The sequence below is a fragment of the Ixodes scapularis genome, unplaced genomic scaffold, assembly GCF_016920785.2.
Source record: "Ixodes scapularis isolate PalLabHiFi unplaced genomic scaffold, ASM1692078v2 PGA_scaffold1__304_contigs__length_218370807, whole genome shotgun sequence".
NCBI lineage: Eukaryota > Metazoa > Arthropoda > Arachnida > Ixodida > Ixodidae > Ixodes > Ixodes scapularis.
This window is the reverse complement of record NW_024609846.1, coordinates 13,721,787-13,746,197: the sequence shown is the minus strand read 5'-3', so window position 1 is coordinate 13,746,197 and position 24,411 is coordinate 13,721,787. Positions and strand designations below refer to the sequence as shown.

The following is a 24,411-nucleotide window of genomic DNA, read 5'->3' as shown; positions in this document are numbered from 1 at the left end:
CGAATACCTGGCATAAAACCGGCAAGCCCAAAATGAACACAAGCTTACACCCACGTGAAGACATTTTAATTTCATCCTGATTGTGTGACGCAGCAATACGTTGTCCAAAATATAAGCTTCGTATGGCGACTTCTATCATCATAAACATTAAAATTTACGCACCGCTAGTTTCTTCTGGTTTGCCTAAAATAACTGGATAATTGAAAAGTACTGCCATTGCTTCCCTGCCTACTAACTGGACACAGATGCTAACATGAAAGCGACCAAACCTAGCAATATGAAGGGCTGATCGGTTTTAGTTGCCATGCCAACCTCCATTCCGGTTCCTTGAAATCTTCGTATTTTCGAAAAGGTCATTGCGAACCAGTCGCTCCAAGATCGCTATGAAGCATCATTATATTAAAAGCGTTCATCGTAAATATAAGCGCAATACGCATGAAATAAACTTATCACTCATGCTTACCTCCCCAGATACCTTACAATGGTATTATTGCTACTTCAAGACAGAAAAATTATTTTTCTATGACTCCAAGCATGAACGCTGTATGTGGTGAAGGTACGATGTACGCTTGTTTCACAGGTGTGTGGGTATAGAAATCTAGGTATATAAAAAAGAAAACGTTCTTGAAAGCGTCCCGCCACTAGAAAATTTAGGGGCGTTCACCAAGAATAAAGAAGTCCCGGAGAAACTCTGCATTATATGAAATAAAATGGCGACCATAAGAAAACTTTGGAGTTATTTTCTCAAGATCCCGTGACTTTAGAGTTGCCTAAATGTTTTTTATGCGATTTGGCTCTTAGAACGATAGTTTTCTAGCCGTGCTTTCAAGATTTTAGTCTTCAATTGATATAACAAACTAATAAATACAAATATTAATATCTTAGATCTACTTGAAGGCGCACTTGTTTTCCTTAATTCATATTATTCACCTTTACATATCTGTCAATCTATCAGGTATACGCTTTTTCCGTGACAATGTTACTGCGGATTAATAAACGCTTAGCTTTGTAAAGTCGTATACTGAAATGAAACAAGCGTTTTAATCCCACAAAACCATTGCGAGGTCTTTATTTTCCTAGTAACGGTTTCACTACACTCTTGTCAGGCGAGAGTAGCATGCTTAGCGTGCACAACTAGCAACTTGCATCGTAGATGTAGTACTTCTCCATTGTGCCGCAAAGAAGGTCAAAAATAAAATCACAGCAGGTGGTGTTCTTGTTCAACACTGACTCGGGCACAAGCAAAGCACACGCTGTATCTGCAAGATTCAAGTATCTTAGAAAATTGCGCCTATCAATACATTCCTCAAGTAAAAGGGGTCTTCAAAACGTTTTCCGCGTCTGACTCTGATTACAATTTAGGACAGGGTTGCATGGTTTATATAATTTATGAGTTTTAAAGGCTTGCGTACAATCTAAATTCTTCAGAACCTTCCCCTCCTTCTTTTTGCTGACAGCATCGATTCCTAGCAGAAGGAGGGTGTTATATCGATATCGTGTATGTGAGAAACGTATCTCAAGTCATACTTATTTGTACCATGATGTGTTCATTTGTGACTGACGTCAATGGGCTACCTCACCTGTGCCATTCCTATAATTTCTCACTGCTCTGTATTGGGCTGTTTTTGAATTAAGCACACCAGTCTAGTGCATCGAAAAGATGTACTAAGCCAGAATTGTGTCCCGGGCTTTTATTTACAACAGGAAAGAAACAAAAGCAAGAAAAAATGGTTTTGCGGTCCAAAATCTTGACTGAAAGGTTTGGAATAATCACAAGTTTATAGGAGAAAAAATTTAGTAATGAGGAGGTTCAAGCCAACATTTGTGAAACTCGTAACCGGTCGTCACCCTTTAGAAGATTGGGAGTCGAAAATAGCACACAAAATATATATTTAATCTTAAAAGCTTTCACTTGCTTTAGGGCAGTGTTCCTTACTTTTTAGCGGAGGCTGTCTATAGGGATCACATAATTTTTTTAACAACCACTAAGAGCGAAAACACGTTGGGTAAAACCATAGAAAAACAAACATAAAAGCTAACACAAAATCACAAATTAAAAGAAAAGAACTGCAACTGTTTAAAGTTGTTTCGCATGTAGTGGCTGCGGGAACTAAAAGGGATGCTGAACCGAAATGTGGATACCACAAAACACGCGGCAAAAGCGTGCAACATTATGCTACAAACACCAAAACATCACTCATACCGCAATATCTTGAACGGATCACCGTATTTTTCAAGAAAAGAAGGCGCATTTCACAGAAATGTTCACGTCATGTTTCTCCGAGAAGGAGAGGGAACGGCCTCGTGTCTTCTCCACCTCGCGGCCTTGAAGGAACGACGCGAAGAGAGGAAAAAACAAGGTATCTTCACGTCACGCGCCTCGTCGGCCTGGTTCAATCTGGACCTCTTTTTCAAAAAAATACGGCCGTCCATTTGAGATATCGCCTTACGACTAGTGTTAGAGGGATTGTAGCGTTCCGCCTAAATCTCCTGCACTGTTTTTTCTGAAATCCAAATTTCGGTTCACCATTCCTTTAAAACACACAAGTTGCACGTTTTGATATGAAAGAGTTCTTACTGCTGATGTAGGTGTTCCTAAGAACGAGGCACTGCTCGCACTCCGCATATGCGCCGTATACCTCCACCGATGTACTTCCTGCAAATATATAAGAAAACATTGCGCAAGCTGAGTGGGAGCTATCCGGCATATCCCTGTCTTATATAAAACAATAATTGCAAAAACCTGACACACAAACAACGTCAGAAGAGAAATAGCGTATTCAATATTATAAAATACTGGTCTTTTATGACTTTGTAGATCGGATATTTCGGTAAGTTCAAGCGCCTAATAGAAAAACATTTTTGGTATCTCTACATAAACAAACTTACCTAACTTTACATGGGCTCAATTAGGTAAAAAAACACATTTAAAATATTTTGAAGAAATTTGGGATTTGGACATTTCAGTCATACGTACCACCTGTAGGAGTAAGGCTCAATATGTTTTTGCCCGTGTATCCAGGGGACGACTCAAGTGTCGTGCTTGCCATACTGGGTAAAAAGTGCGAGACGAAACTATTAGAAATCAAAATATATACTTCGCAGAAAAAAATGCATACTCTTTTGAGTTTCTAAAGCTAAGGTACCTGTTGCCACCGTGAGCAGAGTGCACCTTAATAAAATCCCACATGTATCCATGCCAGACGGCACAAATACTTCTTGCTCCCAAGATATTGAACTTGATTTATAGAATGTTTCTCATCCGTATTTGCATCAGAGAAAAATAGCAATGTAGCTGCTACTTTAGCAGCTGGCTTCTCTGAGGAGACGGACGCCTTTCTTGGAAGAATCCGCCGAAATTCTGGCTGTTACATTTTGAAACCTAGACCGCTTCCACCACACGGCATGAACTAGTTTACAATTTTAGCACAATGAAAGTACGCTCCGCTTCCGGCGCTGAAGGGCTTCCATAGGAGCTCCACAATATTTTTTCGTGTCACAGGCGACACGTTTGTAAAAATTGTGGAAATAAGTTTTTAACTCTGCACTTTCGCCACCTTTCACTAGGCGTGGGCGAATAATATTGTTGATAAAGGAGGAAACCCCACATCACCGAACGCGTGGAAGCCTATAATTTAGCTGAACGCTGATTATCAAATGCTAACATCCTGTTTGTCAAGCGAATCCGAGAGGGCACGCCGTATATTGCAGGTTCACCTCAAACATATGCTGTGTTCCTGGAAGGAATATATTCACGTTAATATTACTGATGCACGATTTGTTCGCGTATGCAATATCTCAAGGCCTTCGTGGTGTTCATATATCACTAAACCAATCTAAAGCTTTAGATCGTGTGCGGCATCAGTGTCTTTTTGCGTAGCTCGACGGGTTTGGCTTCCCTGAGTTCATACAATTGGTGTAAACCTTGTACACTGATATGCAGGCTGGATTGATTGTTAAAGGGCAACTCCGGTCCATAATTTCAATTTTAGAATTTTGACTGTTTTAGTGCAGTTGGCGTCCCTGAATTGCAAGGTGTAATTTTTTACTCGTTATTGTGCGTAGTTTTAAAGATATCGACGGCTCAAGCTTTTGTATGGGGTGCGGCCAACAAAATCGAAACTAGCCGCTCGAGGCCCCGGCAACACTGGAAATCAGCCGCCTTGTGAAAGTGACGTCAGGGTCGTTCTCGTTTAACGAGTACGCAGGCCGAGCGGCACCTACATCTGTAGCGCTAGCCGTCTGAAGATCGGAGGTAAGCTGATTCTGTTTTAATTCTGTATACGTGGTAGTTATTCAGCATATGTAACAAGAGTTAGTGCGTATATCCAAAAGCTAGCGACTGGAAAACCCGTGAACACGTACGCTGCCATACTCGGCGGCCGCCGCCGTGCGTGCGCTTTGCCGTACTCGTCGCTTGTATACCCAAATGCTAGCGACTGGAAAACGAGTGAACTCGTTCGGTGCCGTACTCGGCGTCTGTTGCCGTGTGTGCGGTCTTCCGTACTCCTCGCTAGGCCTAAATTGTAATCGGGGCTCCGTGGATGAAGGGGCGTTGCTCTACGCCGCGCTGCCATTGGCGTACAACATTGGGGGTTCTCTCGCTTTTGCGCTGCGGGTCAGTCCCAGACACAAAGCTTTGAGGCCCTCCGGCGTGGGCCGCGGCGCCCGAACACTCGTGTGCTGGGCTGTACGCGTCTGTTTTTTCGTTCTTTTTTCCTCGGACGCGTAAAAGCCTCTAATTTCCGGTCGTTTGGAAACTTGTGAAAAAGCACCTCCGTGTTGCGCAGTGGGTTGTTTGAGCAGCCCACAGCGCTAACAGTTGTACTCGGCATCTTTCGAGGAACGGCTGGGCTGTCTTGGGTGCACCGACTTGCTTGGTAAAACGAGTCTTGGAATCTTCACAAGCAAATAAACAAAAGGCTATACCGAAGCTACACGGGCTACAGATAAATGCAACGGCTAAACACGCCAATCACAAGCCGAAGTAGCGGTGGTAGCGGCTCAAAGAAGCGCACTCCGCGCAACGCCCAGACCGGAGGAAAAAAAGAGAACGATACTGACGTCATGGCCCAATGTTGCTTTAGGAAACGGCAAAACACTGGCCGCCCGCTAAAGAGCAGCGGCTCGCGGCGGGTCGCATTTTTATTATCGGCATCAGTTGAGAATGCGGCGTCCCACGGACGTAATATTTTGGCCGGGGTCGTATTTTGTGTCAGTACAGCCGTACCAGTAACTCATTTAATATTGCGTTTTGGCCGGAGTTGCCCTTTAATGGGTACCTAAATCTCGAATTTATTTTTGTAGGAATTTTCTACAGTGCTGGCCCTTGTCGCCTCTTCGTGTTAAGTCTATTGTTTCGTAATGCAAGAACTAAATTCAGACTGGCTATCTTCGAAGCCCCGCCGAATGTCGCCTACGCTGTGTGGGGCGCGCCTCTCCCCACACGGCGAACCTCGACCCAATAAAAGTCTTTGAGATTACACGAGGTTTCCCGCTCTTCGGAAATCAGGTGGTGTCCGTCTCAGCATAGGCTGACGAAGTTTAACGTTTTCTACGGCACCCAAACAGTGTTTTCGCAATGACTAAGAGCTTTGAATATTATGCCCGTCTTTTGGGGGCACGGCTTAATGTTTTGAACTGCAAAGAGCTTTGAGGATTTTCAAGATTTTTTGCTTGGCGGGGATTCCTTTCGTTTTAGAAACACGAATGCTTTCTGGATTGTGCATGAGTGACCGCCATAATGGGGCGGGCAGTTATATCAAAAATAGGGCAACAGGTATCTGGCCTCAAGATTCAACTTGTCTTCTTGCGGCAGAGTCTACCTAATCAAATCAGTGTTCACCGCCATGTAGCCTCCCCTCAAGACCCTCCCCATGGCACCCTTCCCCCCTCCGCCTCAAGAACTGCGCTCTAATATCACATTACAGAGAATCGTAAACGTCCTTCCTTTTTTTCTGTTTTTATGGTTTATTTAAGAAATATCGTTTGTTGTAGCTTTCTGTTACGCACTTTCAGTGTTACATTTTTCTTGCTGCAGAGGTTTCTGTACAAGCACCCCTTCCCATAATACGTTATCACGTCAAAGCTTATTTTTAAGTCGTTTGTTGTGTCACGCTGCGTTCTAAGCAATATCCTAGTAATTATTCTAGTGAGGAACATCGAGGCAGAGTTATAAGATTGTAAACCAAGGAGTCTGTAAAATGACAAAGCTTAGGCGCTCATTCTTTTGTTTTCCAATACGCTCAGGTATAGTAGAGAAAAAAAAAAACTACGTTTAGATACCAGTACTGAGTATGTTTCTGTTGACGTTACAACTTTGTCTTCACAAATCAGGGAAAGCTTTCCTAGTTCAGTTTGTGCCGTCAGTTATAGGGCCAGGGTTTAATCGTTCCGATATGTTGTCAAAACAAACAGAATGCGTTAATTACTTTTTAATTAATGCAAATAAATATATGACTTTAAACTAAACAAACTCACTGAGCGTCATTGAAATCCACTATATCATTAAATCTTAGAAAAACTTCGAACGCGTAGAGAGAACGATAATTCGCTAGCTAGCTGCCACTCCTCGAATAGGCGCAAGGCTGGGAGGGGGGGGGGGGGGGGGAGGGGAGGGGAGGGGAGAAAATCTGGATAAACGACGGAATAACTGCACCGGCGTTTATTCATTTCACCAGAGCTGCGCATCTTGCTTGAGTAATTATATTAACATACAACCGCGCTTCGCACACGATCGAAGTCTTTCCAAAAGTTACAAATTCAGAGTTTTCGATGGCGCCCAGTAATGTGCTAATAGGAAAAATGTGATCATCATTCGGTAAATAAAAACCTAATCAACGTATATTAATTAACTAATAAACTTATGGTGACGAATAACCCCTATAATATGTCCCGTTGTGCTAACTTCACTGCATAAACCAAATTACCGTGGCTTCCCCGAATTTCTTTTTTTTTTCTTTTTTCCGAAAGTTGTTTTAACATATTGCATATTTTGCGTTACAATTACTTTGGATTAGTGTTTGATAGAATGAATTAAAATACACAATTATTTTAGAAGGCTTCCGTTTAAACAAAACAGAGGAAAAAGAATATATCTTCAACTATTACGATTTTTAAAGCATGCAATGCTTTGTAATGGGGCCCCCCTCAACTCCAAATCCCAAAACTTTATCTCTCCGTCCGTCTCAGTTTTCGTCTATGTGTCCATTCATTTCCCGCTAAATTTAGCGGGGGAAATTGACGCTACTTGACCTAAACACCAATACACTTTCCTCGCTAAAATTAGTGAAAGTTTGATGTCCCGAGTCCTGCCACGAAACTTATACACCAATTTATTTTCCCATTTAATTTTGTCGGGGAAACTGATGTCACTCTATTTGGAGTGCCGTGATCTATAAACTAATATAGTTTCGCAGCTGGGTCTAGCGGGTAAGGTAAAGTCACGTGACCTATACGCCAATTCAATTTCCACGCTAAATTTAGCGGGAAATCGATGTCAAGTTACCTGATTTCACGTTACCACACTGATTCGGTTTTAAAGCTCCATAAAGCAAAAAAACTTTCCGTCACGTGACAAGGTATCACGTGTCCTATGCAGCGATTCAGTTCGTACGGTTAATTTGGCGGGGAATTCGGTATAACGTGATTTTTGCACCAAGTAGATTTCCCTGATAAATTCAGCGTGAAAAGTCACGTGGTTTGACGTCATAGATATGAATACAAAATCACTTTCCCCAGAAAATACGGCAGGGAAATTGATGTCACAGGACGCATGCATCATATTAGTTTCCCCATTGAATTGCGTTAATAGAAGTTTTTCACTCCCCGAAACGATGTATTCAAGTTCATTACCCTCAAGGACATTCCTACGATGGTGTTTTCTGGGGTTAAGTGCGAAAAATACTTAAACATGCTTACAATATACTAAGAAACTTCACAAATATACATAAGCGAAGTTTAGACAGACGGAAGAAAAATAGACATTGTCATTGGTGGTTCTACTAAGAACAGTATAACGAACCAAACAGAGAATAAAAAAGAATCGTGGTAGTGGAGTTGAGCATTTCGCGCAAAACACAGATACCTTGAAGACAATTTTAACATGTAAAAGATTGTTTGCACATGTATATCAACTATTTTAAATAGGCGAAAGGAAACTGGACATTGATATGTATAAAATATGCTTAATGTCTTCTATAAAAAAATAATGGTTGCTCCTCGAATTATTTTCTGTGTGTACCATAAAACTTTGGAAATATAGGTCGCTATCAATTTTTTATTAATAAGATTAATATTTCAATTGTTTTTACTCCCTTTATTATTGTTTTGAAATTTTATGTCCATTCCCCTATTACTGTATTTCCGATAATAAAAATGCAAGTGGAGATATTTGTTTTCAAATATGTTTCTAAAATACGTAAATTATTCTTACTTTATTGCTTGGCATTATTACATATTATATTGAAATATGTAACGTATTCGACCATCGTGAAACTATTCGATATTGTTTTACATATGATAGAATTATGAATGAATCAACCCCTGCTACCCTATGCAACCTGAAAGTTAGGTACAAGCTTTAATTTACGAAAAGAACATCTACAGTAACATATTGCTAACGGAAGGACTACCAGATATGGACACCCTACAAAGAGCCAAAGAGTCCCATATTTTTATGCAACCTTAAAATTACTTTGAGATTGTTTCTCCGCGGCTGATTTACTTTTTTTTTAGCTTGTCCAGCTTCAAAAGATAAGATGTGATGGCTGTAACAATCTTGCTGCTTATACAAACGAAATATGTTGTAGTAATAGGTTTTGCTTACCCAGACTGGTTTCCAAAATCGAAATGAAGAGGATAGGCGCCATTTACGGGTGGTCCGCTTTCTGTGTATTTAATGCACTTCTCTGATCCACCAAAGACTGGGTCAGACTCATAATTTCTGTAGATCGTGTACCAACTCTCTTGAAGCGGAAAGCACTGGAACGGAAATAAGTTCGAACAACTTTGTTAACTTTAAAATCAACAGAAGCAATCATCCATGTATACTCTGGAAAGGAACGACTATAGTCCTTTCAACTCCAGAAGGTAGGGCTAGGGTAAGACGGGTCAGGGAGGAAGAAGCAGAAGGAACGCTCCAGCGTTCCATCTGCTTCCCCCTCCTCGACCCGTCTTACCCTCGCCCTACCTTCTTGAGCTTCAACTGAATAAAATGAGTATATATGCAAGTTATACTTTTAAGAATCGTTTAATGCTACATTACAGCTTAACACATAAAGCGCTGCGTGTTTCCAAGGTATATTCACTTGGCCTAGCTCCTTCTGGTTTTAATGCATATAAGTTCAACAAACTCTAATATTCCTTTTTGTAATCAAGGCACTCAGGTTGACAGCTCGAAGCACTGTATGTACTTTTTTTGGCTGGGAGGTCAGCATAGTGTGCATCAGAGAAGAAATGCTGATTAACTAATGGCGATTGATGCGAAGTACGATATCATTTCTTTTACATTTTCTTCCCCAGACTTCTTATTTTATTACGCACCGCAAGTGGTCTTCTTTTCCTGACACCCGATGCTCTTCGTTTCATATTCTTTAAAAAACTCATTCCCTCTAGAATCGTATACCTACATTTTGAATTTGTAATTACCACTATTGATCAACAGCAATAGCAAAATTGAGGTTGTTATATTCTACTGGGTGTCTGAAGTGTCGAGGCTTGATTTGAAATGGGACGTTAAAATCGGCGCCTGCACGTAGCAATCTAGACTGTTCATCAAAGTTATGTTGCAGAAATGGGTTTTACATTGAAAAATTATAAATTTGAAAAAAATAGGGCCAAGAAACTTGTTAGGGTCAACGTCAGAAAGCGACACAGACGACCGGATCGAGTGGCGGGGAGCGTTTGGCGTACGTATTGATGGATGGCGCTACCTCCTTGTTCCGGTCAGAGGTTCCGGTTTGCTTTCTAAAAAACAATTTCTGGAGTGCCCGCGCTGATCGTGGTATATTCAAATGATCCTAATATTTTTGTAATGTACCTTTGGTTTCAAAAGAAATGCGGGCGATTATAGCGAAACGTGAATAAAAATAAAGGAAAACGCGGTTGCATAACGACGGCGCCCTTGTTTCCGACAGATCTCGTCTGCGTGTCGTCTGCTTTCTTTCACTGTTCGACTGCAACTTCCGACGCCGCTCCCGACGCCATTTCTCAATACGTGCACCAAACGTGCACCGCCACTCGACTCGGTCGCCTGCATCGCTGTCCGCCGTTGACCCTGGCGAATCTTTTGGCCCTATTTTGTAGTCAAAGGGGGCCGCGCCTTGGAATTTTATAGGAGAAAACCACCTGTGAAATACACCTTTGACGAAAAGTTTAGATTGCTACGTGCAGGTGCTGATTCTTGCGGCCCATTTTATATGGAGTCTCGGAATTTCAGACATCCTCTAGACTTCAAATTTAATTAGTCCATTTTATTAAACTAAAAGAAGTAATGTGCTATTTGAAATATCTACTAAATGTTTTTCAGTTCAAATATGTAGACAATTGTTAAATTAATTTTTCACTCTCTAACAATCATTCCCAAATATGATACCTTAGATTTCTATGACTTACTGGCGACTTGATTTAAAAAAAAATGCATTTAACAAAAGACAATTTCCAAATTCATTACTTTTGTGCAATTTCCGTCATAAGAGATACAAAAAATGCATAACGATCTTTATCTTCAAACTCCAAATACTAGATGGAATTCAGAATTCAAGAGAGAATGTTTCAGTTGTTTGGTAGATGTTAAACAATCGTTACGTGTGTAAAAAAACTATAAATTTATCAATTTTGGGGAAAGTAAATTGGTGTGTCACTTGACCTGGGAGGGAGAAGGCGTAGGGTTAGGTGAGGGGAGGGGGGACGGAACTGTAGGAGAGGGAGGAAGAAAACAGGAAGGGAGTGGGGGATGGAGGGGAAGAAAAGGCAAATAGGAGTGTGAGAGGGATTGGGAGAGGGATAAAAAGGAAAAAACGAGAGAGGGAATGTGTGTGCTGCGTTACACATAAAAAGTTAAGTGCAAATCTAGCATGTTGGTAGCAATATCCGCCATAAGGAACATAACACAGGGTGTCCGTCTTCTTTTCTTCGTTACCTTCCTCATGTTGGATATAGAAGGGGTTTCCAAAAACTCGAGCAAAAGCGCTCCTGCCAAACCTAGGCATCGTACGAAAAAAACAAATATCTATGCCGTAGTGGTCTGTGTCAGCTGGTCCATTAGGGAAGTTTATTCGATTTTAGTATATTTGGGAAAATAATAAATTTGTAGTAATTAAATTGTTAATTACTGATTTTAAAGGCATGATTTCGATTAGTATCGTGGTGGGCATCATCGAAAGCTACTAAATACTACATTACAGTAATATAAGCAGCCCGCAGCGTTTTCCGGCGTTCCAAAAAAAAATGAACAAGTAGGGACGCCTTTTTGGGTCTCGGTTTCTTATCGGAGCGGATCTCTGCATGGACAGCCACGCCTATCGTATCTAAAACGCGCGACGGTCTTGCGCCGCCAAGTATTGCGAGTCATGGTGCGCCTTCACACTGGCACCGATGTCATATAGGCAAATCTGATGTGACAGCCCGGAGTCTTTCTTATCAGCCTCTCATACGTGCGATGCATGGTGGCTCACGCACGTTGCGCGTTCTAGCCGCAGGGAGCGGATTTCTGGCGCGGAGATGCGCACCGATGGGAGAGCGAAACACAAAATTTAGATCCAAGTTGAGCTTTTTTTTTTTGAACGCCATAAAATGCTGCGTGTTCATTATATCTCTGTAACATGGGTTTATTTAGTAGTTTTGGAAGATGCCCAACAACATTATAAGTGAAACCATGCCTTTAATATGACCACTTAACAGTTTAAGTACTCAAAATAAATAACTACCCATATATATTGAAAGTTAATCATTTTCCTTAATGGCCCTTTGACAAAGACCCTTACGGCATAAACGTTTTTTTTTTTGTGTGTGTGTGATGCGTAGTTTTTGAAGGAGCGATTTGGTCCGTGTTTCGAGAAACGCCCTGTATTTTTTTTTTGCTAAATTTAATGAGAAAACCGAATTTGTCACTTGAGCAGCAGGGCGCACCTTAATAGATTTGGGACGGGATAAGAAGAGAAACGAAAGGGAAAGTGAAAGGAAGGGGAGAGGAAGAGGAGTGAGGGGAGGAAAGCAGATGATGAGAACAACTTTCAACGGTATCGGCTAAGGAGAGAAAACGAGGGGAAAGGGTGTAGAGGGACGAGGAGCTGGAATTGACATGTGACGTAATGTATGCTTTGTCTCTAAATTTTGCTTGCAAATTGAATTGTTGTATAGGTCACGTGACATCACGTTACGTGACGTCGATTTCCCTTGCTAAATTTACCTGTGAAGTTTAAGTTGAGTATTGGCAACTTGACGTTAGTTTCACCTTTAAATTTAGCGGGAAATCTTGTTTAGGCTTAGGACACAAAATGTGAATTATCCCGCTAAACTTAGCGGAGAAACTCAGTTGACGTGTAGGCAAGCCGTGGCGTAAATCGTTACACTTTGTGTACAGGTCAAGTGACGTAAGATTTTCGGCTAAATTTAGCAAAATATGCAGGGACGCACGGAAGGACGGACAAAATTTCGTGACTGAAGGTTCCGATAAAAGGTATTTCATGCTTTGAAGAAATTGGCAGTGACCTCTGCCTTCCTAGTCTTCTAATACATAAATTTCGACATATAGGAAGTGACCGTTTTAATATGTTTAGAATATTACATGGTCTTCTACAGCATGTCGCGTGGATCAATATACTATATACAAAGGAGCTGGCAAGGTGACGTCGAGTAAAGTGACGTCAATTTTCGCACTAAATATAGCGGGTAAAGAAAATCGGTGTATAGTTCACATGGCCACATGACTCGTGACATCAATTTTTTTTGCCATATTTGACGGGGAAACCGAACTGGTTTGTAGAGACGTTGGTTGTTTAGGACAGAAGAAATTGTGCGACCAAGTCCGAGCCCAGGTGAAATCATTCTGGGTCAGACGCACCAACTCTTCAACTTAGGAGCCGAGTACAACCTTGGGATGTGCCGGCTGCCCTCCAGGCTGCTTCAGGACAAGATGTGTCTTTATCCAAATAAAAAAAAAAAAGAATGCTGGCCATTTATCAAAATAAAAAAAATATATACATATATGAAGAGAGCTTTCTGACTTTGGCAAAATGCGGAGTGAACTGAAAGTGTCACTTCACAAACACTTAGGGCTAAGCTTAGCCCAATTAAAAGGTGAAAAAGAAAATCTTACCGACGTTGCAAAAAGGTGGGCTGAAGGGAAATGTATTCCTTGCCACTCATTTGGGGCGGAGACATTACTCAACAAAAAGGTAAGAAAAACAAAAATCCTACGAACATTAAAAGTTATCATAAAGAAAACTACTCGTAACACCAACCGACAAACCATCTGTGCCCTGCCCGCCATTACTAAGTAACGAAAACGAACCTCTCCTCTCAGCGGTTGTTTACATATTTGCGCAGCCAGACAAAGGAGATACTTGTGAAAGGGACAATGAGCGTAGCCAGAACGAGGTAATTTAAACGGTAGAAAAATTGAAAAAGTACGGTCAAGTAAAGGAAAATAAAAATAGTGACAGCAATACTATTAAAACATAAAAAAACACTGCACGTTGCGAAAAAAAGCACAAAAAACAGGGATCACGGTAAGCAGGAATGAAACATTGTATTGAAACAAACAGACAGAACTGAGTCATGTCCGGGTTCTTCAGTCTCTTCAACCTTCAATCAAACTTGGCTACAATCTTCTGTTATCCCAATATACATTTACATTTCATCATCGTAAATCCGACATAGTATCCACCAACATATGGGGATGAAGGGAACTAAAATACCCAGCCAGTTATTTTCCAGACACAAACTCAAATGTCCCAACCTGAACCAACCCAACCTAACAATACCTGATGCAAGGGAAGAGGAGAGGACGGAGAACAGCGGAGGTGGAGATAAGAGATAAGAAGAGAAAATCGAAGACCGAAGAAGGAGAAGGGAAAAATGGTTTAAGATAGAGGGGAAGGGGGAGAACGCCGCTGATTGACAGGGACCGTTTTTCGGGCTGGGGTGACCGTAAATTTTGAAAAAAATAAAATTAAATATTTTAAACAGAATTCTTTTTTTTTTCTTTGGCTTTTGCACTTTTCATATAGTTTTCGTTGGTTTAAGTCTGTAATGCTAACGCTGGAGCAGACAGAGGCACTTCATTTTGCCATTTTCATTCGCCTCATCTCAACAATGTCCTCAACAATCAACGCGCTTACAAAATGGTGACTGAGACGTGATAGCATCGACCAGCATATGAAGCCAGAATGAACCAACAAAACGTTCCCAGTGAATCTACCGGGCTCCCCTCTGCCTCTTCCCCAGATATCGGCGACTACCACTGTTCATCTTCCACTTATCTGGGCGCAGCACTCGCAAGTAAAGTTCTTGCAATCGCAACAAGTGTATAGTGTTTTCCATTGTGTTTTCCTGTTTAGGTTCTAGTTGACACTTATACCTTACATGTACAATCTAGCTTAACTTAAAACGAACTACTTCACTTAACCTTGACGTTTAGCACACAAAGCTAACTTACGCCACCTAGAAACCAGTTCAGCTTGACTAGTAAATTTGGAGGGGAAATTAATGTCACGAGACTTCTAGGTCAATTTAATATTTCGGCTACGTAGGGCAAGAAAATGGACATCTTGTGACTTATAGACCAATTCTGCTTCCCTGCGAATTTGTTTCAGAAAATTAATAAACAGATGAGATTGTCTTCATTCTCCTAAAGAGGGTTAATGTCATCTAGTCGAATTTCAATGATTGCTCCTTAAAGAAAAATTGAAGCATTTTGGTATCTGAGAAAAAGTACTTAAATCGTCTTTAGTTTGGACTCGAGAATCAAGAACATCAAAATTATATTGCAGATAAAATGCACCAAGTAGCCGCAACAGCAATTAAAAAAAAACAAAAAACAATTAAGCCTTTTCTTTTGTGCGCGTTTGGTAGTAGGAGTGAATCGTAATGTAATATGCAAAGATCTGGCCGCCAGATTCATAAAAAAACGTCTTACTTACGACAACTTAGCTACAAAGTTCGTAAGGTTACTATCATTGTAAGATGAGGCGAGAGCGGTGTTCACAAACGCGTTCTTAAGTGAGAGGAGGAAAGATACGACCTCTTTCGGAGAAATGACGACTTCTGGCGCTGTTGCTACGGCGACGGTGTCGTCGGCAACACGAACACCCAATCGGAGAACCCGGCATAGTTCGGAACACGTAGATTTTTAATAACAAACACAGGTTAACTACTCGTTGATAGTCAGCTCTGTGTATGTCCTTCCTGTCTGTGTGTAAATGTTCAGTGTTCAAGCTGTTTCTTATAAACACAGGCGGCCTTTCCACCACCGCTTTCTGGGGTTCGTGCCCGTGCAGTGATATATCGACGCTAACACGATAAGCACTACGTTGACTGCTACGAACTCGATCGCTACGAAGTTAACACAACTGTCATCGTTGGTAAAAGCCCCGTGCCAGACGTCATGCAGAGCGACATAGAAAGAAACAAACCACCGCGGCGTTTTTCGCGGCCTCCGAAATGCAGGAGCGACGCGACGTTAAAAAATATACGTTTGAACTATACGAATGTCAGTAAGAGCCACGCTAATACCCGTTCACACTCGAAGCAGACGCGCGTGTTTGATCGAAGTGCTGGATTCGCTCTGTTAGAGCGCGTTTTGGTAAGCACTTCGGGGCCGATCTTTTACGATTGCAACTTGATACTGACGTAACACTCGGCAAAGAAATGTTGGACCGTCATCGCGTAGCTTCCACAAACTGTTATAACTCGACAGTGACTTAGCTTCGTGTCAGAATAAAAATGGCAAACTTATAAAAAAGTGTACATACCATGTTGCGAAGGTAATCACTACGGCGTTTATTTGAGTTCTATATCACACAAAACAATGAGAAAGAATCAATGAGAGTCCCTTTTCAACGACAGCGTCGTCACCGCTGCCTCGGAAACCAAAGAGACCGAGATGACAAGGGGAATAGATTGACCTTGGAAATTTAGTTCCGCGATCAAACTGTTCGTACAGGAAGGGTCTGCAAGGGCATATTCCATTCAGCAAGCCAGACGGTCGTAGGCAGACGGTCTTGGCCAAGGATCGTCAAAGCAATGTTGCGGCGGAACCCCCCAGGTCGGAGTGCCTGCTATACTTCATCTCACCCTACGATGGACTAAAGGCAGAAGCTGCGAACCGCCAGATCCAATCACGAGCCACTTAGACATTGTGTGGTATTCCGCTTTAAGTACGTATCGGTGCCCGCGCCTCGGATCACCGACGGGAATAAGCCGACAGTGGTTCGGATCGAGCAATGAGTGACTCAACAATTTTACATTGCAAAGAAAGCCACGGCTTACTGGCTCTTTGCAGTGTTGAAGCTATGAAAATGACGCAGCGTTTTTGGATTCGGAGCATTATTCGTCCAAACCTAAGCAACGCCAAGCGTGTCATAGTTTAGCGTGGAACGTGATTGGACCTGGCGGCCCGTGGCTTTGGTCTTTAGTCAATCGTAGGATGAAACGAAGTATAGGCTTATACAGGGTTGGGCAGTATCGCGATACAATTGTATCGCGATAGTATTTCAGAAATACATTTCGTATCTGTATTTCTGTATCGCGATACATTTTTTCACCAGTATCTGTATTCCTGTATCGAAATACATTTGGAATGTTTTTTTGTATCGCGATACAATCAGGATGAAATGTATTTCGTTACATTTCCTGAGAAATACTCCCCCCCCCCCCCCCCCGAAAAAAAAAGAAAAAGAAACAAGTCCGAACGCATTTTTTTCTACTTCTGAGGGCACCAGAGTCAAGGAGTGGCTGGGGCATTGTTACTATGCTGACCAAGGTTCCTTTTGATTCTGCAAACTATTTTTCTATGCGTCCTCTTCGCTCTTCTGAGAATTGTTGCGTAGTCGGGGACTCGAACCAGGTGGCGTGCCAGGAGTGAAGTCAGAGCATCTTCTGCCGCAGGTCCTTAGGTAGGGATTGCTTGAGCCATTGATTGCTGGCATCCAACACCCGCTGTTAACCGTCTCTCTCGCCTTAGCGTACAGAGTACACCCAGCCGGCAAATCTGAGTCATATTCCGTTGCAGCACAAGCCTGGCGGTGGTTAACTTAAAATAGTAGGAAGACTCACGCTGTGAAGTTCAACACTTATTCGAATGCATCTGCGGCTGCGCCCGTAACATTGCACGGCTCAAGGGTACGTCATCAGCCGACGTGAACGTGACCCGCTTCTCTGGTGGTCCGAAACCCTGAAGGAGGCCAGAAGTGGCCTCGCTGTGCCATCCCAGACTACGTACTCCCGCGACTCGTCTCGAGACCGCTGTTTCTCGGACAGCTCACACCTGTGCCGGCAATATCAGCTCCCACTCCACGAGGTCTCTGTTTGGATAATGCTAGGCAAAACTTAAGGACTGAAATCCGTGCGTCGGTGGCGGAGGGTTGGCAGTAAGGACCTTCAGAACAGGGATGCTACCGTATCGTTTTTTCAACCGTAACAGTAGGAGACATGTATTCCAAGTACTTCAGGTGGTCCACTATTCTCAGACATTCCAAATGACACTGCCTGCACGATCTTCAGCTAGGTAACCTACAACGAAAGTACGTATTGTCCTTTCATACAGCAGCGTGGTAAAGTTTTACGTTCAAGGCCACACCTACAGATAAAGAATATTAGTTCATTCCACCGTGACATCACGTGATCAATGTTGACAGGATTCCCTCGTCAGACAGACAGGACGTCATGGAAGGGACCGCGGTCAGCCCTTGATGGAACGTTTTTCTGGGCCCATTGAAGACTCCTTGTCGTCCGAAACCACTGCCTTCAAGGCAAAGTGCCAAGCCTACAGGAAGGTAATTTCGGGATCGAAAACATTTACTGCAAACTTCAAGCTTCATCTCAGTTGGCGTCTCAAAACATTTGGAAAATGTATTGCACTATCAGTATTTCTGTATTTGTATTTCTGCCCTCCCTATAATGTATTCCTGTATTTGTATTTCCAAATACGTTTTGCCCCTTTTTAAAATGTATTTCCGATACGTATCGCTATACATTTTTACAAATGTATCTTAGTATCAGTATTTTAGCTACTATTTTAATGTATCCCAGTAATTGTATTTCCAAATACATTCTTGAGTATTTCTGCCCAACCCTGGGCTTATATTCTGCCGAGTTCGCTTGGTCGGTGGGATCGTTGCCTAGGTTGCTTTTCTCGGGTGTTTGTGGATCCAGCGTTCATGTTCGTCGTGTTAGATTTCATGTACGTTTCGCTTTTTTCTCGCTGCTTAAAGTCGGGACGCGCGTGAATAGCACGTAAAAAATTAAAAAAAGTCCGATGGTCGTCGCGATTAAGTAACTGAACGACGCTGTCGGCCATGTTTATTTGATCGTAAAAAGTGCGTAAGACAGCTTCGGAGCTGTCGTTGGATTCTGTCGTAACCTGTGCAAAAGTTACGGCAATTTTGTTTTGAGAATACGGATCTTCTCTCAAATTTGTCGTATGCACTTCTTTCGGCGTAAGTTCGCGTTGAGAATCCGGCCTCTGAACATTTTCGCCACTTCTTAATGGGGCACTGACACCCCCAAAAATATATTTTTCCATGCGATTTTTTGTGGTATCAGAAGACTACCTAATCAATATTTCCCTACAGAGCCACGTATATTTTAATTAGGCAAAAAAAGAAAAAAAAAAACACAACTAACCAAAAGCGAAACCGCAAGTGGAGTGGGGAGGAAGAAGAGTTGTAGAGGAGGAGAGTTGCCTGAAATCACGCGGAAATCAGCCGACCGCGGTTTCTTTTATTATTTTTTTTTTCGGTTGTGCGGAGTAGACGAAAAACGCGCACGTCGCACGTCTCACGAAATACAGAAAGGTCAAGCACTTGGGGCTTGACGTTTGCGTGTTTTTCGAGCTTTTACCAATTCGTGTTTGTAAAACGAGCGATGTCTTCAGCCAGGAGAAGGGGAGACGACTTGGCCCCGTCTTCGTGCGAATCAGCTTGGTGATTGGTCGTATCGTACGGAGTAAATCCATAATGTTTGATCAATAAAAGATTTCTCTTTCGAAGCTAGGCATATTCACCGGTGCCGCGAACGACGGTCCTGAACAAGAGGTCCCACGTCCATCGTCCGCCGCCATCGCTTAGTCCGATACGTTCAACCGTCCAGCCCACGACTCTCGAGACACGACGCCATGTTGAGAATTACTCAAAGAATTCACAGTGTGCTTCCGTTTTTCTCTGCAACTTTCTCTCTTAAAATCAACGTATTTGCGGCTTTTTAGAAGTAACAAAAATCGGGTGTCATACATTTTTTCTACTTTTATTATTGAGTGTGGGTCTTCGATGACCCGAAACTTTGAATAAATTTGGTGGCTGGCCCTAAACCAAAGAGAACGGCACGTGGCCATGAAGTACAGAGCGAAATCGACTCAAGGCGGCCAGTTCTCGGTCGGAGGTTTTCGGGCGGAAAGAAAACGAATTGCCAGCCGCATATTCTGCACGACGTGTCATATACAAATAAAATCCTTGGCAAGTGTCAGTACGCAGTTAGTCAATCTTTAAGCCTTACATCCGCTGTCAAAAACGCTGCACGCGTTCCTTGACACGCGGCCCGTGCAAGGCAGTTGAAGCCTCTAGGTATGATGCAGTGTGAAGGCGTCACCAAAAAAAAAAAAAAAAAAGAAGTAACGAAATACGTTACTCGTTACTTGCAAATAAAAGAAACCAGTTATTGTTACCTTTAATAAGTAGCACACGCTATGCTTGCTTTACATTTTTTTTTAAATTATAAAATACCATATTTTATTCTTTGACGTTACAGGTATGCAATAGTGCCATATTTCAAGAAGCATTACGTCCATTCAGAAACCAAGAATATTTAACTGATCTGTTTTTAGGGTTCCCCTTAAATTCTCACAAAAAAAAAACCCGCAAAAAACGCAAACTTTTTAGGGCTTGGCGCCTTGAAACTCGAAAGACATTTCAGCAATTCTTTTAAGTATTTGGAAGAATATGTAACGAGTAACGTAACTACGTTACACGTTACTCAGAATAAGTAATGTAAGTGCGTTACCCGTAACAGTTTTGAAAAGGCACAAGGTTACCGAAAAAAGTAACGCGTTAGCGGTAACGCTATTGTTCGTTACGTGTAACCGCCAAAGCTGGTATGACGTCCCATCCAGTGTTATGATTTCTGTTTTTCTCGCGTCTATGGATATGTTCAGGTCAAATGCTTTTAATATTCAAAATCACAGGACAACAATGCGATAGAATTTACGTCTAAAGTTTTTTTTTTTTCTTCACAAGAACCTCTTCAGCTGTCTCTTATAGACTGATTTGCATACACTGTAGGAGTTTGAAGACAAACGTCTCAGAAAATATATGAAAATACACTGCGTTATCATTTCATAATTATATTCCTGTTGTACTAAAATCTATTTATACCGACCTTTGTAAAGTCCTGGTACTGCTCAAGGTCAGGATTGAGCTCTGGCCATGACTGACTTCCACTTGAAAAAGTCAGGCATATCAGTCCAGTTACGGCAGACAATGCCAGTGCCATGATTGAAGTTGACTTCGTGACTTGTAATTTAGCTTTGTGAGACCGGTTTGATTGCGAGAGCGCATTCTGTTGGGTTTTATATTGTAACTTCTATAACCTCTACAACATATAACCTTCCCACGAAACAGTTTTAGATTTCTTTATTTTAAAGCACGAACAACAATTGGGTTCTATCATGTTATTACAATGAAGACGCGTGTTAGCGGATATTGCAAGTTCGCTCATTTCAAAAATATGAAGCACACAGGAAACCGAAGCAGCAAAATATTTTCGAGTCACACGGGAAATTTTACTTGGCAACAATTTGCATTTCCTTGATTTTCCTTTCTTTTTGTTTAAATCAAATTGGGTTCTACTTTGTCATTGCAGTGAAACCGTGTCATAGCGGATATTGCAATTTCGCTCACGTAAAAAACACGAAGAAAACAGGATACCTAAACAGCAAAATATTATCGAGTCCCGCCGGAAATTTTTACTTCGCAACGCTTGGCTTTCCGTTGTTTTTCCACTTTTAGTTTATTTTTTATTGTGATTTAAAAAAATATATCTATATATAATACAGTTTCATCAGAGAAGCCCCGAATTTAGGGAAGCGATATTTTAGAAATTTCGGAGTTTGATTTTCCTATTTTTGCATAAATATTCGAGACTTGCGCATTCGGCACCCTAATGGCGATTGTGACTCCAACTCTTTTAAAGTCCTAAACTAATAATAAAACGCCATAATTACTTTCTTTCATTAACATTCACTAAGAGATATCTTAGTATAGCGATTAAAACATGGACTAGTGTACGATACTTAGTAATAAAAGAATGCCAAATGTTATTACTCCTAATTTTAGTGCAGCTGTACTTGAAATTGTTACGCAGCACGTGCCCTTCCATATGTTCACACATTGTTATAATATCACCTTTGTTCTTGCTCATATTTATTAGCCAGCTGTATAGACGTATGAATCCCACCAAAGATGTTTAAACATTTTTGGTTGCGTCGATACATGTCTCCGCATAAAACGTGATCACATGGTAGTACTGTTTATAAAAATTTAGATGTAAAATACATTTATTTTAACTTCTCAGTCACAGGTAAAAATAAATTAAAGTCGGCTCTATAATACATTGTGCCACCGCCTCATGTAATATTTTCTAAAAGTTGAAATTCCCAGCCTATTCTTATACAATATGAACAAGCATTCAGGTCCTAACATTCAAACAACCTTTAGGTCAAGGAAAATGTGGCACAGCGTGAAACATTCTCGGTGATAAGAAAAGTGTGGTACAACTGGAAACGTACTCAGTCATAAGAATGCGCTGTACTTGCTTAGGATATTTGCAATAATAAAAATGATCCTAGTATATTTTTATGGAAAATAAATCACTACTAGAGACAATGTCTTTGCATCCACCGGTACACATTTAATCAGACAGTCGGGAAGAGAACTACAAAGTCCATGCTAATTAATAATCAGGCATGCAGGTTGAAATTAATTGAAAATATTTCAGACTAGATTTAGGTATTGAAATAAATAAATAAATATTTGTAGTGGTAGCTAAATTCGAATCCACCTCTACAAATGTATCTAGGCTGTCCGACCTACCAACTAAAGTCCTCTAACTTCCACTTGTGAACCTAGAAGGAATATTAAAAAGCTAAGCAAAAAAATATTCTGCATTTTTTCTAAGTGCAAACATGACGTATTTCTGCTAAGCCGAGGGGTATTTTCAGTAAACATCTGACGCCATCCCATTTCACTCTGCTCGATTGAATTAAGACAATATATATTATTGCACCTTCTTAAGATATCTTCGGAATATTTACAACGAGCGTTGCTTTGTTTCAATACCACAACCGTACTTCGGGTGCTCTTCGCCCTGATTATTGCCATACAATCTATCCAGAGTATTTGCTTCGCTGCAAATTGCTTTATAGGTTTCGATTCTGTAACCTAAAGTGTTCGTGGGACTCTCGGCCATTACCTTACACTCAAAAGAGGCGCTCATTACAGCCTCTTTTCGAGAGCTTGGCGGCAGCTTCCCACACGACTGGCTCGCAGGGGTGAAAGATACCTCTCTGGCACGAGTGCTGAGATATGACAAAGAGACAGCAGCAGCATTCAGGTATTTCGGAAGCGGATTCTCAGGGAAGCACCTGCAGAAGGACAAAAGGAAAACACTGTACTTGGACACCCTATACATGTTATTCCCACCTCTACTTTACCGCTCATATGTGGGAGACGCAGCCATTTCGATGGACGTGTTTCACCGGGTCCGCAAATATCCCGTGAAAATCGCAATGAAAAATGTCTTTGTGCGTTTTCATTTTCGGCGTTGCCCGTAAAGATCTGGTTGGTGAAAAATGGTAGTTTGAGCCATGGTCAACGAACTGTCCTCTCTGTCCTTTCCCCTGAAACTTTGGATCATGGTTTCCTATACTACACGAACGCGGAGTTGTTTTGGGCTGAGCTGAGAGCGGAACTGTGCATTGAATTATATTTGCGTTGGGAGCAGGCGAAGTTTCTAGAGTTAGAGAAGTATCCTTCCGTCAGGGCGTGGAAGATAATTACTTTTTTAGGACTATGGACTCTTTGGCGGTCATGGACGGACCTCCTGGACATGGTAGAAGGCGGCAAATTAGCATGATGTCATTTTGTGGCGGATTTTGAATTTGTGACTTCGCTGACAAAGGAGGCAGCAGAGCAGGGACTGAAATGCTGGGAAGGGCTGTCCACACGACTGCAGAGACGAAGAGGAAACAGCTAATGACACATGTTTACGGCTGCTCAATTTGCGAAGGCACTGAAGAGGACACAGCCGGGTGTGCTAGCGCGCATTAAAGATCGATCTTTCGAACTTTAGGTAATTTTCTAATGTGGTATAGACCTTCCTTCTGTGATGCTACTATGTAAACGTTTGTAAGTCAATGTTCTTGTTAAAAAAAAATTAGCGTTGCTTAGTAACTCAGTAAAAGTAGCTTAGTAAAAGTAGAGCGTGGCCTTGAACGGCACGTGAGACGTCTGAGCTATTAACTGTGGCCGATGAGAAGGTGGAAGAAAAAAAAATCAGCGAAGTGATTACACACAGTTTTAGGGTCGGTGGAATATTTTACATCTATCTTCAGTGACGTCAGTGCCTGCTTATTGGACGTGTGCATTTTAAAGGAGCACTGGCGCCCCAAAGGTCGCATTATTTTGTATTGTCTAAAACGATGCAAGTTATAGTCATACACACGCAAAAAAACCGCATCGCAAAAAAAAAAAAAAAAAAAGCTTTCGCGCGCGCTTTTTTATTTTTGCCGTTTATATTTCCCGCGCTCACCTCCTTGCTTCTTTAGATCGGTGACGTCAAAAATCTGGAAATTTAGAAGCTTTGGAGGTGCAATCGTAAAACATGTCTTTCAACGCAATTGCAAACGCACTACGGCCCCTCTTTTTGAAATACCAAAAATCAGATTTTGGTGTGATGTCGCTTCCTGGATTTGTATTCTTTCTCGCAAAACTTGGCGGCGCTCGAGCAGAGGCTTATCGGTGAGTCGGGGAAGAAACCGGTTTTTTCCCGCGCCGGCGCCCTTCTATCCCGTCTGGTCACCTCCTCCTCGCTTCGGGTCGCGGTGGCAACGGAGGTCCCAAAGAAAGTCGAGTCGCAGGAGACCGCAAAATTTGACTCACTGCACTGGCGCGGATCACGCGGGAACTTCAAATTCGGCAT

The 24,411-nt window shown here is 41.8% G+C and overlaps 1 protein-coding gene across 1 annotated transcript; it reads right to left on the bottom strand.

The window, feature by feature from the left end:
- Positions 1 to 1,134: 1,134 nt before the first annotated feature.
- Positions 1,135 to 22,680, bottom strand: LOC115329798. The gene is made up of 6 exons (XM_040212037.1): positions 22,551 to 22,680; positions 20,593 to 20,738; positions 8,828 to 8,982; positions 2,978 to 3,051; positions 2,579 to 2,656; positions 1,135 to 1,259 (listed from the first exon to the last, which is right to left on the bottom strand). Exons 1-6 carry the CDS (start codon positions 22,678 to 22,680, stop codon positions 1,135 to 1,137), a joined length of 708 nt encoding a protein of 235 aa, XP_040067971.1.
- Between the last annotated feature and the right edge of the window lie 1,731 nt (positions 22,681 to 24,411).